Source organism: Arachis ipaensis, chromosome B09 (assembly GCF_000816755.2).
Source record: "Arachis ipaensis cultivar K30076 chromosome B09, Araip1.1, whole genome shotgun sequence".
In the NCBI taxonomy this organism is placed as follows: Eukaryota; Viridiplantae; Streptophyta; class Magnoliopsida; order Fabales; family Fabaceae; genus Arachis; species Arachis ipaensis.
In genome coordinates, this window is record NC_029793.2 from 12654425 (window position 1) to 12674194 (window position 19770).

At 32.3% G+C, this 19770-nt stretch overlaps 3 protein-coding genes across 3 annotated transcripts; 1 reads left to right on the forward strand and 2 right to left on the reverse strand.

Moving 5' to 3' along the window:
• On the reverse strand, positions 962 to 1811 carry LOC107615068 (uncharacterized mitochondrial protein AtMg00860-like). The gene is made up of 2 exons (XM_016317185.1): positions 1439 to 1811; positions 962 to 1113 (listed from the first exon to the last, which is right to left on the reverse strand). Exons 1-2 carry the CDS (start codon positions 1809 to 1811, stop codon positions 962 to 964), a joined length of 525 nt encoding a protein of 174 aa, XP_016172671.1.
• Positions 2654 to 4003, reverse strand: LOC107615067. The gene is made up of 2 exons (XM_016317184.1): positions 3853 to 4003; positions 2654 to 3627 (listed from the first exon to the last, which is right to left on the reverse strand). Exons 1-2 carry the CDS (start codon positions 4001 to 4003, stop codon positions 2654 to 2656), a joined length of 1125 nt encoding a protein of 374 aa, XP_016172670.1.
• Positions 13484 to 15436, forward strand: LOC110266756 (serine/threonine-protein phosphatase 7 long form homolog). Its single transcript, XM_021111757.1, has 3 exons — positions 13484 to 13516; positions 14534 to 15282; positions 15379 to 15436. Exons 1-3 carry the CDS (start codon positions 13484 to 13486, stop codon positions 15434 to 15436), a joined length of 840 nt encoding a protein of 279 aa, XP_020967416.1.

Here is a 19770-nt window from a genome sequence, read left to right on the forward strand (position 1 = left end):
GCAAGGAAAGTAAGAATAACAACTTAATTAAGTAATAAAGGAACATAAAACATAAATTGCATTAAATAGAAATCAAAATAACAAGAGCGCTCATAAACATAAAAAGTAACCAAAATGAGAAATTAACAAGATAAACTAAGGAAATTAAGATAATAGAACAAAGAAAGGTAGAAGAAACTAGATGAAAACAAGAATTAAAAAGAGAAATTACAAAGAAATTAAGCTAAAAACCCTAATTTCTAGAGAGAAGGGGAGCTTCTCTCTCTAGAAAATGACCTACATGATGCTAAACTAATCCTAATTGCTCTCCCCTTTTCACATGGAATGATGGCCCTTTGATATAGCACTCAATCAGCTTAAGAAAGTCCCAAAACTGGGCTCTGGAGGCCCAAAAATTGCCCCCAGCGATTTGCATTAATGAGGTCACGTGCTAGGACTTGTGCATGCGCACACATGCTGTTGTGCTTCTTGTGCGTACACATAGTAGGTTGTGCGTACGCACACTCCAATGTGTGCTTTTCCTTTGTTTTCTACATGTTTTCTCCCTATTGCATGCTTCTCCTCCACTCTTATCAAGCCATTCCTACCTCTTACACCTGAAATCACTCATCAAAAGTATCAAGGCATCGAATGGAATGAAAGTGGAATAAAATTGGTTAAATTAAGCACAAAATAGCATGTTTTCACAATTAAGCTCAACTTAAGGAGAGAACACAAAAGTATGCTATTTGGATGAATAAATGTGGGTTTATATGATAAAATCCACTCAAATCAAACCAAAATATATCATCAAATATGGATTCATCAACCCGCTACTATGAGCTTCCGACAACAACTCTTGCCTCAAACTTCCGACATCCGGCACACAAATTTTCCCCTTATACCTCAACAACCCTTCATCATCCTTAGTAAACTCTCCATGCCTCTTCTTGCCAATCGGTTGAAATAATCTCTGAAGTTCTTACTCACTTTGCTGAGCCCTCTGAATTTCTGACTTAAAAGTACTTGAAATGCACAATTGGTTCAAACAAGCTTCCCCTTCAACTTCACCAAGACCTAACTTAAGTTCCGCAAACTTATCTACTAACTCCTCTTCATTAATCCTTATCCAAGCTATCGTTAAATTGACTCAATGTATCTGCCACAACATTTGCCTTTCCGGGGTGATAACTCAGTTCAAAATCATAATCTTTCAGAAGTTCCATCCACCTCGTTTGATGCATATTGAGCTCTTTCTAATCAAAGATGTACTTGAGACTCTTGTGATCAGAGAAGACTCTAAACCACACTCTGTACAAGTGGTGCCTCCAAATCTTCAATGCAAACACAATCACCGCCAATTCCAAGTCATGAGTTTGGTAATTCACCTCATGTGGTCTCAGCTGACGCGATGCGTAAGCTACCACGTTCTGGTGTTGCATCAAAACGCAACCCAAACCCTTCAAAGAAGCATCACAGTACACTTCAAACAGTTCATGTGGTTCAGGTAGAATTAAAATTGGCACTGAAGTTAACTTTTGTTTCAAAGTCTGAAAACTCTCCTCACACTCTGCCGTCCACACGAACGGTATCTCTTTCCTTGTTAACTTAGTCATTGGTAGTGCGATTTGTGAGAACCTGTGAATAAACCTTCTGTAATATCCAGCTAACCCCAAAAAGCTCCTAACCTCTGTTACCATCATCGGTCTTTCCCATTCCATCACCGCCTCTACTTTCAAAGGATCTACGGCTATTCCACCTTTACTCATCACGTGACCTAAGAACTTCACTTCCTCCTTCCAGAACTCGCATTTGGACAACTTATCATACATTTTCCACTCCTTCAGAACTTACAACATAATCCTCAAATGCTCTTCGTGCTCCTTTGCCATCTTTGAGTAAACTAAAATGTCGTCTATGAATACCACCACGAATTTGTCTAAGAAGAGACGAAATACTCTGTTCATGTAATCCATGAACACAGCAGGTGGATTCGTCAACCCAAAGGACATCATCGCAAACTCGTAGTGTCCATAGCGCGTCCTAAACGCAGTTTTCAGAATGTCATCCTCTTTTACCCTTATCTGATGGTAACCGGATCTTAAATCAATCTTTGAAAATACTCCAGCTTCTTGCAACTTATCCATCAAGTCATCTATCCTCGGCAACGGATACTTGTTCTTCACAGTCACTTTGTTCAACTGTCTATAGTCTACGCAAAGTCACATTCCTCCATCTTTCTTCTTTACCAATAAAACTGGCGCTCCCACGGAGATACACTCGGTCGAATGAACCTCTTGTTCAGAAGCTCTTCCAATTGAGTCTTTAATTCTGCCAGCTCTATCGAAGCCATTCGGTATGGCTCAATCGACACTGCTCCAGCTCCCGGCACCAAGTCAATAGCAAATTCAATTTCCCTTTGAGGTGGGAATTCAGGAATATCTTCCGGGAACACTTCTGGAAACTCCCTAACTACTGGAATTTGATCTAACCTCTGTTCATCACCTAACACATTCGCAGCCAACAATATATAACCCTGACACTCTTCTCCACTACAGTTCACTATCATAGAGTTCAGGTAATAACCCTCAGCTAGCACTGCTCCTCCTTCTCCTTCCGGCATAAACCGAATAGATCGCTCAAAGTAATCCAACAAAACCCGATTCTTGGACATCTAGTCAAACCCCGAAATCATCTCTAACCCAACCATTGGCAAGCAAATTAAGTCATGGACAAATTCTTTATTCTCAAGCTTGAAAGACACTTGCCTACAACCTAACTTTGTCACAACCATCTGATATGGGGTATACACATGCAAATCGAAAGCTAATTCTGACATTTTCAACCCTAGTTTCTCAACTTTATCTAATGCAATAAATGAATGCAAAGCTCCAGTATCATATAATGCAACCAATGTTTTCTCACCAAATGAACAGTTACCTTTCATCAATTGATCCGACTTTGCAACATCCTGGCCGTTTACAGCAAACACCCGACCTTGCTGGTTCTGGCCCACATTCGGAGTCCTCCTACGAGGGCAATCCTTTGCCATGTGTCCAGGCAATCCACATGCAAAGCATCCACCTATAACCAACTTGCACGAGTCATTCGGATGAAAACGTCCACAATGATCACAAGTTAAATCCGGAGAAGCCTTACTCTGATTACCTCTCCCTTTGGCATGCTGGTACTGATCATTGTTATTCCTCCTAAAGCCTCCTTGACCTTGAGGTACATGCCCTCCTCTCTTGAAGTTTTGAGCTCTTGGTTGAAAATACTTGCCTCGGCCTCTAGCATTGTTTCCCCCTCGGGTGTCTCTCGCCAATGTCACCTTCTTAGCACACTCCTCCACGACCCTTGCCTTGTTCACAAGTTCGAAAAAGATCCGAATCTCCAAAGGAGCCACAACAGTCATAATGTTATCCTTCAAGCCTCCTTGATATTTAATGCACTTCCAACTCTCATAGGACTCCGGGGCACCTTGACACACCCTAGAGAACCTACAGAGTTTCTCAAACCAACTAGTGTATTCGGCCACAGACAACGAGCCTTGCTTTAGCTGCATAAGCTCTAACTCCTTTGCTTCTCTCACCGACTCCGGAAAATACTTCCTATAGAACACTGTTTGAAACACGTCCCAAGGAATCTCTGCATTCGAAAGTCATATCAACTAGCACTCTCCTTGCCACTAATGTTGCGCCTCTCCTAACAATTGATAGGCTGCGAACTCTACATATTGATTAGCCGGGACATTCTGAGCTTGTAGTGCGCGCTCCATAGCTCAGAACCAATTGTCCACTTCACTTGAGTTGATAGAACCTCTGAAAGTCGGTGGGTGAATTTTTAGAAATGAAGCCAAAGTCATTGGAGCACCTCCCAAGTCATTGTCGTTTCTGTCTCCATTACTATTTCCATCCCTATTTCCATTTCTGTTTCCCACCGGTTGACCAAATCTCTGTACAGCTTGCAAAGTCGTAGCAACATTCGCCTCCATGGTGTTAGCCAAGTTGGCCATCTCCGCCATAAACTCGGCATGGTTGTCGGCCGGTCGGTCATTCCCAGTTTCTCCTCGAGTACGCGTACGACCTCGTCCGCGAGTAATACAAGTAAAGCACAAGTATAATCATGTATATCAAGTAACTCAGGAAGAATTAGGCATGTTATACAATTAAACAAACAATGCAAGTCAAAAAAGCAAGCAAACATGTAGAATATGCACATGATGAATGCCTATCCTATTTGGCTGTGATATCACATTATTGTCGGTTCAACTGCCAACCCGACACATTCCCATGGGAATGTCGCCTTTTGGTCACGAATAAAAATGGGTACCTTCCCTAGGGTTATAGTTCCCGGCCACTTTCTCAGAGATTATAGTGCTCGGCTCACTCTTGTGACTCGAAAGGATGCGAGTAGGATACTTAGCCACAGACCTAACATCTCAACGTAAGCGGGATTAACCACCACAGAAAATTACATTTTTCAACTCAGAAAAATCTACTGAGTCTAAATATCATATTTATATTTTCTAATTAACATTCTAAATTTTAGGAACCTATATTGGGCTATTTAATTATTTAATTAAATGATTACTTAATTGCAGTTCTTACAGCTACTATTACCCCCCTCTTATCAGGAGCTTCAGATACACATGATGCCTGCTTTAGGTGCTACAAGATCACGTGCTCAACAAGCCAATGAGCCTTCCAACACTGCCTCACATGGTGTGCAGAGTGATCCAGTTATCGTAGCTCTCAGTTGAGTATGATTTTATAGAAAAAGACAAACCACATCTATTGGTACCTAAGATATTTAGGGTCAAAGAATATTCATTGCTACTAGTTACTCTGCCACAAATGCTCCTAAACTTAGATATGATGGTGCCAAATAATTTGTTATTTGTTTTAAATATTATAAATAGTATGTTTCATTTTTATTAAATAATGTCTTTATAATTAGTTAGAATCTAGACTAGTTGATATAAACTTCTGCTAATCATTGGTCAAGATTATCTAAATCACATGCAAAGCAATAGAGATCTTTGAACCTTCTTGCTATATCTTCTCTTAGTCTTATGATAGTTTAATATTATTTGTGTGTATATCATCTGAAGGAATGGTTTCATAGTCATTACCTTAATTAATTCCATCACCATTTCTTTTTTAGTTTTAATCATTCTCAACGAGAAGTTTTTACACGGAAATTTTGACTGTGTATTATAACCTTATCATTGTTTGTTTGTTGTTCCGCCTTTTCTCTTCTTTTATTCCCTCCCAATTTCCCAAAGAAGATAGTGACTTGTTCATTTCACTATATATGCTTGTAAACTATTATTTTTATTGATATCATGATCCTAATCATAGAATAGGATAGGCTTTATTATTAGATTATGCCCTGAGATTAGGAAGTAAATAAAAAGATTAGATTATTAAAGACTAGACTTATTATATCACATCCAGGGACAATTACATTGTTACTTTCCTACCAACCAAATAGCTAGCAATTATTGGATGGAATTTACAATTTTCCATAACTTACTGTTTTTCATTTTTCTTTTTCAATTACACCGTTCCTATGATTATGAAAATTGCGTGTCACATTGAGCAGATATATTTTGAAATTATTGATGCAGTTAGCACTTAGCTAAGCCTAGTTTGAAGCGCATTTCTTAGATTTTTAAAAAAAATTACAATAAATTTTGGTTAAGTTTTGATGAGGCAGATGATGATACTCGAAAATAAGCACATTGTGCTCGTTTTAGACATACCCGAAAACTGTTATATCTGACAGGAAAAATTTTGAGAATTGATCTGTGTATTAATTTTTTTTAAGAATTAAAATATCCTTTTTAAAAATTTTTGGAGACTGATTTGGATAATTATTATGCCAAAAAATAAACTGAGGTTGATTTGTCTATCGGAATAAAACCTTAAAAATTAAGATGTATATTAATTTTTTGAGACTAAAATATTCGCTTTTAACATCTTTAAAAATTAATTTGAATAATTACTCTTTTAAAATTTATTTTATCCATATTAATTACAAATTTGACTTTTCTCCCAATTAATGTTTAATTTTATAATTTAAGGTATACGTATATTAATTACAAATTTGGCTCTTCACTGTTTTTTTCCCCGGTTATATGCAAGCCCCGATGGTCTTTCTCCTCTTCTATATAAACTATCCTTCCCTTGATCATTTTCACATCTTTCTTCATCTAATTTTAGTTCATCTCCTAAAAATGGCTTCAAAATATGCAATAGTCACTTTAGGACTCTTAGCTTTGGTTGTTATTGTTCCTTCAAAGATAGTTGCCCGTGATTTTTCTGAGACTTTCTCTGGATATAAAGCAGGTGATCAATTTGCGCATTGCTTTATGTTATTATTTGTTAATGATTAATCTGTATCAATATATTGTTAATAATAGGTATGTTTAAAATGAACAAAATAAGAGTGAATATCCCATCGATCTCTGATAATTATCTCGAAAAGATAACGAAGTCTTTAAGAGAAAAAAATTAAATCCGGCTCCTGACTTTTTTTTTGGAACTGATTAGTCTTTGTACAAAAAAAATAACATTGACTTTTTTTGACATAGAGATTTTGTTGTCCTTTCGAAGTAATTGTCAGAAATCGGGTTAAAATTTTTTTTGTTAAGAGCCTCATTATCTTTCGAGATAATTGTCAGAAACCATTTTAATTTTTTTTCCACAAAATAATTATGTATTTATTAAATGTGCCACATTTATATAAATCATTAGACAAAACTAAAACTTAATTCAAACATTAAGAACTAATATAATTCTTTACCCCAAATAAAAATTATTAAAATAAATTTAATGTATCAGTATTCCAAAACACACCTTATACATAAAGTAGTTAGTAAATAACCAATAGATATGTTATCACGCGTGTCCTTTTTTTTTTTTCAATCCAATTTTTCTTTCACAATAACATCTTTTTCCCGCTATCTATCTATTTTTTTACATCTTAAATGTTTGTTTGAACGCTATTATTTTGATAAAAAAAATTATTTTTCAATAAAAAAGATTTTTTTTACGTGTTTGACAAATTTCTAGTAGTAAAAGTAAGAGAAAATTACACTTCCTTCCACAAAAGATCAATCCAATTGAGTCGAACTAATTAATTCTTAATAATTAATATTTCGAGATATTGACGATTCAATTAAAAAAATTTTAATTATTTGCTAAATTAGTACTTTTAATTTGTCAATAACTTTTTAAAGAATTATTATCTATTTGCAGCATATACGGAAGAAAAATCGAAATTAAATATTGGATTGAATGGATTGGAAGGACACGGATATATGGAAGGCGTGGGAGAAAGTCTTAAATGGTGTACTCTTTGCTGCCCGATGTCGCCAGAGTCATGCCGAAAATGTTGCTTTCCAAAACCTCCACCTCCACCCCCACCTGTGGATTACTAAGGAAGAATTAATGTGTTAGAACAAGAGTAATATCATGTTAAAGAAAAAAGGTTTCGGTGAAGAATAAATATTATCTTTTTAATAAAAGAAAGTTTATAAAAAAAAGTTATCCATTAAGAATAAATTTTTAGTCTGGACCTAATTTTATTTTTTGTTAAAAAAATTCCTAAGAAATAATACATATTATTGAAATAAGATGTGGAGAATAAAAATTTAAATATGAATCTCTCTTTTTTTATTCTTGAGAGATAAGCCATGCCTCCTGACTTATTTATTTTAGTCCAAAATAAAAAATTACAAGAAGTAATAAATTAAAATACAAAAATGAAATATAAAGGAAAAAATTATTTGGTTGGAATTCGTTTGTTATTTTTATTTTACGGTGAACAGAATTTTATTAACTAGAAATTAAAAATCTGACTTTACATACACATAGATTTATCATTCTAAAGAAATATTCTAAGTGAGTACACTATCATTTTCGCTAAGTTTTTCAAAATAGTCAAATTTTGAGAAAATTTCTAAACGATGTTAACTCTATATATCAAATAGAGTTGATGATTAATAAATAATAAATATAATTTATAAATTTTATCAATTTATTTTTAATTATTTGCTTAGTTTTTGAAATATCAAAAAATATTTTTTAAATAGTTTATTTGTAAATTAAAAATATATAAAATTTGAGAAGGGTAGAAATAATACTTAATTTAGTATCTAAATTTGTATGTAAGTCTCAATTTAATATCTGAAATTTTAATTGTTTTTATTTAGTTAGTTTCAAACTTTGTAAATATGGCTCATGCTAGTCACTAAAATAATTTTCGACGTACAGACGTTCATGGCTGATGTGGATAGTTGAATGTACGCTAGACTCTCTAAAACGATGTCCATTATTTTGGCTACCTTAGAACGTTTTTATATTATTGTCGCACTGCTAACGGAGTAGTGCATTGAGAATGCTTTTTCTTTAAAATTGACGGAGGCGTATGTAGTTTATTTTAATATTTATAATATTGACATATTTACTGTCGATAAATTTGGACAATGAATATTTTTTTTTCAAAATTAAATGAATTGTGTAGATAGACAGATAGAATGTTGATTTTTTTAACTAAAATCGATAAAGTTGCAGTCAATTTTTTGTTGAAGCTCTCCTTGTTGCAAATTGTTCTTTATTTTGGGATTTTTTACGTTGTCAAATCATCTATAATCAAGTTTTTCATCGATTTTTTAGATTAAAAAGATTTGTTGTTTGTGTTACGGGCAGAGTGTTTACTCTAACAAAAAGTTCAATATGTAGTCAAGTTTTAACTAAAATAAGGTTTAGTTTGGTAAAATTTTTTAGAAAGGTGCTTGTACTTTTCAAAAATATAAACGCTTCATTTTACATTGGTAAATAAAAACCTCATGTGCTTATACTTACAGCTTTTAAAAGCCAAGGGTGTTTTTGAAAGTACCTAATAAAAAATTTTTTAAAGTTAATTTAAAAAAAAAAATTTAATGATTTTTTTAAAAGATTTTTTATAAAAGTAAAAGTGATTTTATATTTGGATATATTATGTAAAAAGATCTTTTTATCTATCAATTATGATTGGATAAAATAAGATAAAAGTACTTTTTTGTTTATTTATTATGTAAAAAACATCTTTTTTAAGGAAAAAAGATCTTTTAAAAAAAATGTAATGGTAGCTTTTCAAAAAAGATATTTTTTAATTTTTTTAATACTTTTACTTTTAATATTAGAAATTTATCAAAGATAAAAAAATATTTTTTCTGAGAAGTTACAATTCACATCTTTTTTTAAAAGATATTTTTTTTCTTGAAATAAAAAATATATTTTTCACATAATAAATAAACAAAAAAGTACTTTTATATTATTTTACCCAAATATAATTGATAAATAAAGAAATCTTTTATATGAAATATCTAGATATAAAATTATTTTTACTTTTGTAAAAGATTTTTTAAAAAAGATCATTAAAAAAAATGTCTACTGTTTACTATTATAAAAAATTTAATTAATAATTTTTTTTAAATTAATTAATCTTAAATCATAATTTTTAATAATTTAATTCTAATTTTATTCTTGTTTTATAAAATAGTTTACATAACAAACTAACAATTATTATATGGCAGACAGATACAAATCGATTATTAAAAATATGTGAGAATAAGTGAATAACATACAGTAATGCGTAAAGGGATCACCTGCTTCATAGTTAGAGAAAGTCTCAAAAAAATCTCTAGCAATTATCTTTGAAGGAACAATAACAACTAAAGCTAAAAGTCCTAAAATGACTATTGCATATTTTGAAGCCATTTTTAATAGATAAACTAAAATTACATGAAGAAATATGTGAAAATGATCAAGAGAAGGATAGTTTATATAGAACTAGTCATGAAATTAATATTATCTATAACAATATATAAAACCAATACAAAAGGTTGACTATGACTTTAGTGTCCAATTTTTTTGGACTATATTAACCTTATAAGAAACCATTTCATAAAGTAAATTATAAGGACAAAATAGTCAGAAAATTTGTTTTGAAAAATCCAATAACTTCCTACTAAAATAAAAACCGTTTTGTTACTCCTATAACTATAATAACACATCTCCAAAAAAAGATGTAGACGGTTTGCAAATAGGTAATAAATAAAAAATAGATGAAAATCAAATTCAATATTTTCACATTCTTCACCATCTTCATGCTTTATTGTGTAACTTTATGTTAATTTGGTTTCTATTTTTTTGTATTTTTTTTTGCTGTTCGTTCTTCTCCTTTCTTTAATACCCTCGCTTCCATCATCTCCCATTGCCTTCGGTTGCAAATTTTGGACGATTTTGCAGCAGTTACTGCTTTCACGTGCATAACATCCACTTTTTTTCTCTCTTTAATTTACTTATCTAATCTATATTCTCGATAATTCCTCTATCTTTTTAATTTATTCTAAATTTTTTACGTATAAAAAAAATACTGTCTCTTTTTTTTATTAATTTAATGTAAAAAAAATAATTTTTTTTATCTTATCAATTTGATGTAGAAAGAAAACAGTTTTTTTATTTGATATGTGTTTTTATTTTTTGATATGTCCTTACCTATTAACGATTGAATGAAAAAAGTCTCATAAATATTTTGTTAACTTATTTTTTCTTTTTAAATTTCTTTGTAATAATTTTTTTATTTTCTAATATATTGATTATGTAGAGTATTATATTTGATATTTGAGTACATAAATATTTACTTTGAAAATAAATTAAATTATTAATTTTGTCTACTACAATATTATTTGTTTTGAATATTGGCCAATTTATTTGATTGACATATATATAAGACGCAAAAAAGTTCGCTTAAAAACATTAATATGTTAATTTTCTAAACTATCTAAACTATTAATTATGTAGAGTATTGAATTTGATATTTAATTATATAGAGTACTTGATTTGACATTTATTAATTTTTTAAATTATATTGCAAAAAAATTAATTAATTTAATATTATTCATTTGTCACTTGATTAACATATAAAAGATACAAAAAAATTTATACCTACCAATGGTAGAATAAAAAATTCTCACACATATTTTGTTAATTTTTTTTTATTTGTAATCTATTTTACATTGGATAATATTATTTTTTATTGATTATTAGTTCAACATATAACACAATAAATGTAGCAATATAAAAATTTTGTTAATTGATTTTTCAAATAATCTGGCAACCTAAGATAAGAAATTTGTTAATTGATTTTATTAATCTTTTTTTTATTTTTAATCTATTTTATATTAATTAATATTATTTTTTATTGATTATTAGATAGACATATAATATTTAAATGTGGTAAGATAAGAACTGGGTTACACATTTTTTATTATTTCAACCTTAATGATTATTTTCTTCTCTTTATTTTTCTATCTCATGGACCACGTAAGTTTTAATTTATTATTTTATATATATATTCTAATTTTTTTAACTATTTTATTTTATTAGGTTTTCTAATTTATTTTATCATATTTTTTTTTATTTTGAAAATTTTAGAATCTAAAGATCTCCCGTTTAAACGATTTCAATTATATGATCAAGAAGTAGTTCAAGAGAATAGGTTCGAATTTTAATAATTTATTAAGTCTAATTATTATATAAGAAGTTAAAAATATTCTGAACTTTAAAAATTTTTTACTAATAAAATTGAGTTTGTCCGAATTCCAAAATGGTAGAGAGAGAAAAAGAGAAAGTTGAACTTTTTTAACTAATTACAAAAATTCACCACCGTCAAAGCTATTAAATTTGAGTATATTAAGTGAGGATTAACAAAAAGCAAACCAGAATGATAAATCTAAAAATTTTTTATCTCCCTTTATATAGTGTTTCATTTTAAGTAACTATCTTTTATGGATAGTATTCAAAATTTCAAATGACAAACAAAATAATAAAAAGATTTCTATTAGATTATGAAAATTAATCTCATCCTTATAATACAATGGCATTATTTCAAAACATGTAAAATAAAATAATAAAGTACATTTTAATTAATGTGCATAAAAAAATAAATGTAAAACTTATATAATAGCAGTCAAATATAGATAGCAATGGTTGTCTTCTGTCCCAAGTTACTATATTAAATTGCCACTTACATTTATAATTATTATTTAAAAAACTTACAATTATGTATTATTTTAGTTGAAAATAATATATTTTGATATTATTTTTTTAAGATTACTGGCATCAAATTAGGATAATTGAAAAAAATAATTAAACGTTTTATGTCTTACTTCTTTTAACAAAACTTCAATGGAGTGACCGAGAGAGAAGAGAGAAACCGTGAAATCCCCTGAGCTTTCGGTTTCGATTTTTTTGTGATCCGTAACTCCAATAAAAAATCTAATCCGATAAAAGTGTTTGTATCTTTTTCTTCTACGTGTTGACGTTACTTTTGTTTGGTGGAAGCTGACGGTAACGTAGCTCCCCTTTTTCTTGAGTTCGGCCAGTTGGAGTTCTAGGAAGCACGGACGATTTCTGACGTCTTTTTTTTCAGCAGCTCGGTCAAAAAGCTTTTCTGGAATCTTCGTTGACTTTGATTTCGTACGGAGATAGGGGATTTATTTTAAAATTAACTGTTCTAATTTAAAAATGCCATTAAAATTTAGTGAGTAAATGTAAATAATTCATAAATGTCTCGTTTGATTAACTGATTTAAATTGATGAGATTGAGATTGTTGGTGATTGTGAATATAATTGAATGTGATGAAATTGGTTGAATTGTGGCTGTGAATGATGATTAATCTAGGATTATTTATTAATTTGAATATGCTGAGTTGATTATTAAAAATCTGTTGTATGAGTAATTGATGAATTGAGTTCGGGTTATAAATATTTGCTTATCTTGTCTCTATGTGATTGTGCTGTTTGTCTTATTGCTATTTGTTTATGCATTGATCTGTTTCCTGTGCTATTAGTTTGTGTATTGAGGTGACTGAGAATTGAGGTTGTGATTGAGATTTGTCTTAAGTTCGGAGATTTAAAGAAGTTAATTAATTATATAAAGTAATAGTAAAAAATATTTTCAAAAGGTTTGATAAAAATATAGTTTTATTGAGTAAAGTTAATTATTTGCATTTTATTACATTACTCTTACGGCATTCCCATTCCCTACTGAGAATGTGTGGTTTGTTCTCACCACAAAATCTTCCACCCTTTCACTGACAGGTTCGAAGATTCAGTAAGAAGCTGCAGACGATTAGTAAATTTACTTGTGAGTTCTGTTGTTTTTATAGAGTTCCCTCGCCCTTGTTGCTTCAGGGTCTTTATTTTATCCAGAGGGATAGGTATTGTATTTGAGTTTTATATTAAATTTAATTGTATAGCATCTATTATTATTAATAATTATGTGATTATTATTATTATTTAAAGATCTTTTGTTATGTGATTTTATTTACTAAAATTAATTTTCTGAAATTTTCTTAAAAACTGAAACGTGATATCGACATAAAGGCTCAATATTAAATAGATAATAAAAGAAAACATGTTAGTAACTCATCACTTCTGGTACGATCATGACGTGCTATAAGTTGGGATGTTACATTATGGTATCAGAGCAATTCGTTCCCGTTAGAGCCTTGGGAATAGACTGACTATGCTTTACTGCATACTCTGAGTGTCTGTCATGCAGTAGGACTTGTCCTAATGACAAGAGTTTGAGTTTCAAATGCATGATTATCTATTAATTAATGCTGTTAGTCGACCATTGCATCTCTCATGGTATTAGGTCTGGCCAACTTAATACTGATGATTTGTGCATAGGGAAACACTAATGGATTGTCATAGACGAAATAGAATTAATAGGTGATGCGAATTACGGATTTTGGGAACGTTAGAAGTTGCATCTCGGGGTTGCTCAGTCACGTATCTTGTTCTTCCATGGTTTATCTTGAAGTTTTGTTTGGGGTTTCTTTCTTAGAAAGTGAACTAATTATTCCCCAATCTTGTTCCTTATTCATATGCTATTTTCATTTGATCTTAACTGTATACGTTTACTTGAATTTCCTGAGATATCTGCTTTTCTTAAGATGCGGTTTGGTTCTTTTGCTTCATGTCTTCCATCTTATATATATTTCATTCCGATTGAATTTGGTTCTTTTGAAGTTCTTGTTTCGAACCTTACATTCTGAATTATTCCCTAGCTGATAGTGTTCTTCAACATTCTCTTGAATTCCTGTGAACCCCGTCCATTAATTTTGTTCTTCTCCTCCTAAGTTTGGTATCTTTTTAGGTAACTCAAGCTTATTTTAGAGTAACGTACGATTCTTCCTTGTGCTGTTTAAACTCTTTTTCTTGGCTCATGTATTTTCTGATGTAACTTTGGACTTATTGATGCATCAAAGAGAAACGTAGAAATCTTGGTGAATATTTTCCTTATTGCTTGTCCTTTCTCTAAGGTCTTGTATCCTTTTGAGTGACTTGAGACTTGTTTTGGTGACACATGCGATCGTTAGATATGGCAGGCGATATGTTAGTTCTTTAGGATATGTTGTGCGGACGCAGAGTACAAAAATTTATTATTATCTCTTTATAAGTTAAAAATCTTTTTTTTTTTCATTCCGTAGAGGCCTCGCCTTCTACTGCCCCAGCGAGTTAGCCATACCCTTCCTCCACCGGACGCCATCGTCCCGTATCTGGCTGAGGCCGGATTCGGTGACACGGTGCCCCTCAAGGACTTCACATTTGACAATTCCCTGATTTCGGCACTCGTTGAGCGATGGCGTTCGGAGATGCACACGTTTCATCTTCCGTGGGGTGAGGTCACTATCACCCTGCAGGACGTGGTGTACCACCTAGACCTACGTGCACACGGGAACCCCGTTGGGGGGTGCCTTCGTGACTTTGGTAGGTGGTACGGCACGGAGACGTGGGCCATGGTTGAGCAACTGCTTGATGTCAGGCCTCCGGTGGCGGCACAGCAGGCTGCGCAGAGGAAGGAGTCGTTCACGCTAAAGCTGGTTTGGTTGCGTGATCGTGTCTGCCAAATGCCCCCGACCGACGATCCTGAGACCCTCCGACAGTATGCCCGATGCTATATTATGTTACTGATTGGAGGGTATCTATTGACAGACAAGTCCAACAACCTGGTTCACGTACGGTGGCTACTGCTCCTCCGGGACTTCGGGGAGTGTAGGACGTTATCTTGGGGTTCTGCTGTGCTGGCCTGGACTTACCAGTCACTCTGTTTGGTGGCACAGCGGGACGTCACGGACATTGCCGGTTGTACTCCGCTGTTGATGAATTGGATTTACCAGAGATTTTCTCAGTGGTGTCCACCAAATAGAGGAGTCTACCAGTATCCGTTAGCTGCGAGGTAACCAAATATTACTTTTTCATTTCACGTTAAACATTGTTGTTAATTCGCATGGTTTGTTAGTTAATGAATTGTATATATCTCTGTTACTGTCAGGTTGGTTGAATTGCAGCAGCAGAGTAGAGATCAACATCAGGACAGGGTCCTGTACTAGAGGGTATCGATCGACCGATTATGGTTCGATGAGGTTAGTCATGAAATTAATATTATCTATAACAATATATAAAACCAATACAAAAGGTTGACTATGACTTTAGTGTCCAATTTTTATTATTTCCCATGGCCGAAGCCTTTAAAGAAACAAAAGGAAAGAAAATAGAATTTATGCATGTATACACATATCTTTAAAAACCAAGCCACGTTGCCTTTATATATATAAAACACAAATGACACATGTTTCCTTACTTTCATTAATCAACACCTATACTTTATTCATTTCTTCCTTAACCACCGAAAGGAGTGACCGAGAGAGAAAAGAGAAACCGTGAAATCCCCTCAGCTTTCGGCTTCGATTTTTTTGTGATCCGTAACTCCAATAAAAAATATAATTCAATAAAAGTATTTGTATCTTTCTTCTTTATGCGTTGATGTTACTTTGTTCGGTGGAAGTTGACGGTAATGTAACTCCCCTTTTTCTTGAGTTCGGCCAGTTGGAGTTCTAGAAAGCACGGACGATTTCTAACGTCTTTTTCTTCAGCAGCTCGGTCAGAAAATTTTTCTGGAATCTTCGTTGACTTTGATTTCGTACGGAAGTAGGAGATTTATTTTAAAATTAACTGTTCTAACTTACAAATGCCATTGAAGTTTAGTGAATAAATGTAAATAATTCATAAATGTCTCGTTTGATTAACCGATGAAAATTGATGAGATTGAGATCGTTGGTGATTGTGAATATAATTGAATGTGATGAAATTGGTTGAATTGTGGCTGTAAATGATGATTAATCTGGGATTATTTATTAATTTAAAAATATTATGACATTTGTACACTAATTTTTCATATATATATATATATGATAAATTCTACTCTATTTTTTATATTTTAACATGTAAATTATCCTTTATGACATGTCACCTTTTAATTGGTTATTATGTTAACTATGATTAAGTTATTTTGTAATTAAAAAATTATTTAAAAGAATAAATATATAATTTGATAAAATACTAAAAACTGAATCTTTACTCTCTGTAACCTCGTTGTTTCTCTCTCTGATTGCTCTTCTATGTTTGATTTCAATTTGTAGTGGATCTGCGATTAGTTAAAGAGAGTGTATTTGATCGTGCTGCTATTTGTAGTTGTCTTTTGCTCTTTAGTTCACATAATTTTGTGTCACATATAAATTTTTTATTATCAGGATGCATTAATCTATAATTTAGGGTTGTGATAACTATTGCATATATTAAAGTGATGCTTGAATTAAATATGCATTTGATCCGTCCGTCTATTAGAATTTAAATTAGACTATATCAATTAGTTCAAAGTAGTTCTTTGGAATGGCTATGGATAGGGGAAATGGATCCTCTCTAGTGGAAAAAACACTTGAAAGAATAAAGTGTGATCTTTCACCTTTAATTCTCTAAGTGAGACCAAAATTAAATAGAAAAGAGAAAGCAATGAAGGGTTAGATTATACAATGGATAGCATCCAGTTTTTTTTCCATTGGAGAGGATCCATTCCCATGGATAGGGGTGGCAAATGGGCCCAAACCCGTCGGGCCGGCTCGCATAACCCGCCAAAAAAGGCAGATTGGGCTGGAAAATTGGGGAGAGAAACCGTGAAATCCCCTGAGCTTTCGGTTTCGATTTTTTTGTGATCCGTAACTCCAATAAAAAATCTAATCCGATAAAAGTGTTTGTATCTTTTTCTTCTACGCGTTGACGTTACTTTTGTTTGGTAGAAGCTGACGATAACGTAGCTCCCCTTTTTCTTGAGTTCGACCAGTTGGAGTTCTAGGAAGCACGGACGATTTCTGACGTCTTTTTCTTCAGCAGCTCGGTCAAAAAGCTTTTCTGGAATCTTCGTTGACTTTGATTTCGTACGGAGATAGGGGATTTATTTTAAAATTAACTGTTCTAATTTAAAAATGCCATTGAAATTTAGTGAGTAAATGTAAATAATTCATAAATGTCTCGTTTGATTAACTGATTTAAATTGATGAGATTGAGATTGTTGGTGATTGTGAATATAATTGAATATGATGAAATTGGTTGAATTGTGGCTGTGAATGATGATTAATCTAGGATTATTTATTAATTTGAATATGCTGAGTTGATTATTGAAAATCTGTTGTATGAGTAATTGATGAATTGAGTTCGGGTTATAGCCGTGGTTATGACTGGTTTCGTTGTTGTGAGTGATTAACTGGTGAGATTGATTTCGGTTTGATTTGTTGGTATTGCAAAAGGTTTGATAAAAATATAGTTTTATTGAGTAAAGTTAATTATTTGCATTTTATTACATTACTCTTACGGCATTCCCATTCCCTACTGAGAATGCGTGGTTTGTTCTCACCACAAAATCTTCCACCCTTTCACTGACAGGTTCGAAGATTCAGTAAGAAGCTGCAGACGATTAGTAGATTTACTTGTGAGTTCTGTTGTTTTTATAGAGTTCCCTCGCCCTTGTTGCTTCAGGGTCTTTATTTTATCCAGAGGGATAGGTATTGTATTTGAGTTTTATATTAAATTTAATTGTATAGCATCTATTATTATTAATAATTATGTGATTATTATTATTATTTAAAGATCTTTTGTTATGTGATTTTATTTACTAAAATTAATTTTCTGAAATTTTCTTAAAAACTGAAACGTGATATCGACATAAAGGCTCAATATTAAATAGATAATAAAAGAAAACATGTTAGTAACTCATCACTTCTGGTACGATCATGACGTGCTATAAGTTGGGATGTTACATTATGGTATCAGAGCAATTCATTCCCGTTAGAGCCTTGGGAATGGACTGACTATGCTTTACTGCATACTCTGAGTGTCTGTCATGCAGTAGGACTTGTCCTAATGACAAGAGTTTGAGTTTCAAATGCATGATTATCTATTAATTAATGCTGTTAGTCGACCATTGCATCTCTCATGGTATTAGGTCTGGCCAACTTAATACTGTTGATTTGTGCATAGGGAAACACTAATAGATTGTCATAGACGAAATAGAATTAATAGGTGATGCGAATTACGGATTTTGGGAACGTTAGAAGTTGCATCTCGGGGTTGCTCGATCACGTATCTTGTTCTTCCATGGTTTATCTTGAAGTTTTGTTTGGGGTTTCTTTCTTAGAAAGTGAACTAATTATTCCCCAATCTTGTTCCTTATTCATATGCTATTTTCATTTAATCTTAACTGTATACGTTTACTTGAATTTCCTGAGATATCTGCTTTTCTTAAGATGCGGTTTGGTTCTTTTGCTTCATGTCTTCCATCTTATATATATTTCATTCCGATTGAATTTGGTTCTTTTGAAGTTCTTGTTTCAAACCTTACATTCTGAATTATTCCCTACCTGATAGTGTTCTTCAACATTCTCTTGAATTCCTGTGAACCCCGTCCATTAATTTTGTTCTTCTCCTCCTAAGTTTGGTATCTTTTTAGGTAACTCAAGCTTATTTTAGAGTAACGTGCGATTCTTCCTTGTGCTGTTTAAACTCTTTTTCTTGGCTCATGTATTTTCTGATGTAACTTTGGACTTATTGATGCATCAAAGAGAAACGTAGAAATCTTGGTGAATATTTTCCTTATTGCTTGTCCTTTCTCTAAGGTCTTGTATCCTTTTGAGTGACTTGAGACTTGTTTTGGTGACACATGCGATCGTTAGATATGGCAAGCGATATGTTAGTTCTTTAGGATATGTTGTGCGGACGCGGAAGGTGGAGTTTGTAAGTGTGTGACATCACAGAATGTTGAGGAGCTTAATTCTTGCGAAGGAGTTTTGTTGATGTTAGACTTGTGCCTGTTAGTAAGTTGCGGAGTGTTTGATGAGGTTGAGAATTCGCGGAGAATCCGTTTAATATGGTATGGTTGGGAATGGTGAAGTTACGTCATATTGAAATTTAGGCAGCTGAAGCTCTAAAGTTGGTATGAGTTCAATGTGCAAACGATATACCCATCATTCTAATACCAGCCTGCCTTGTAATCTTTCTGCATCTAGCCTTTCTTGTGTCTTTCGCTTTGCGCCAGACTTTTTTCCTATATTTTTAAGCCATAAGAATATTTTGGATTTGAAAACTGTATAAGTATATTTATATGTTGAGACCTTAAAGCTTCTTCCTTATATATTACATCTTATATATATCAAAATATTTTACTTTTTTTTCTACTGTGTTTAAAAGTAAAGCTAGTTTGAACTTCTTTCATCTTATATCAATTTTCGAGGACGAAAATTTTTATAAGTGGGGTAGGATGTAAGACCCCAGATTTTTAAAAATTAAATAATTGACTATTTACAAATTATTATATTATATTGAGATATAAATTTTA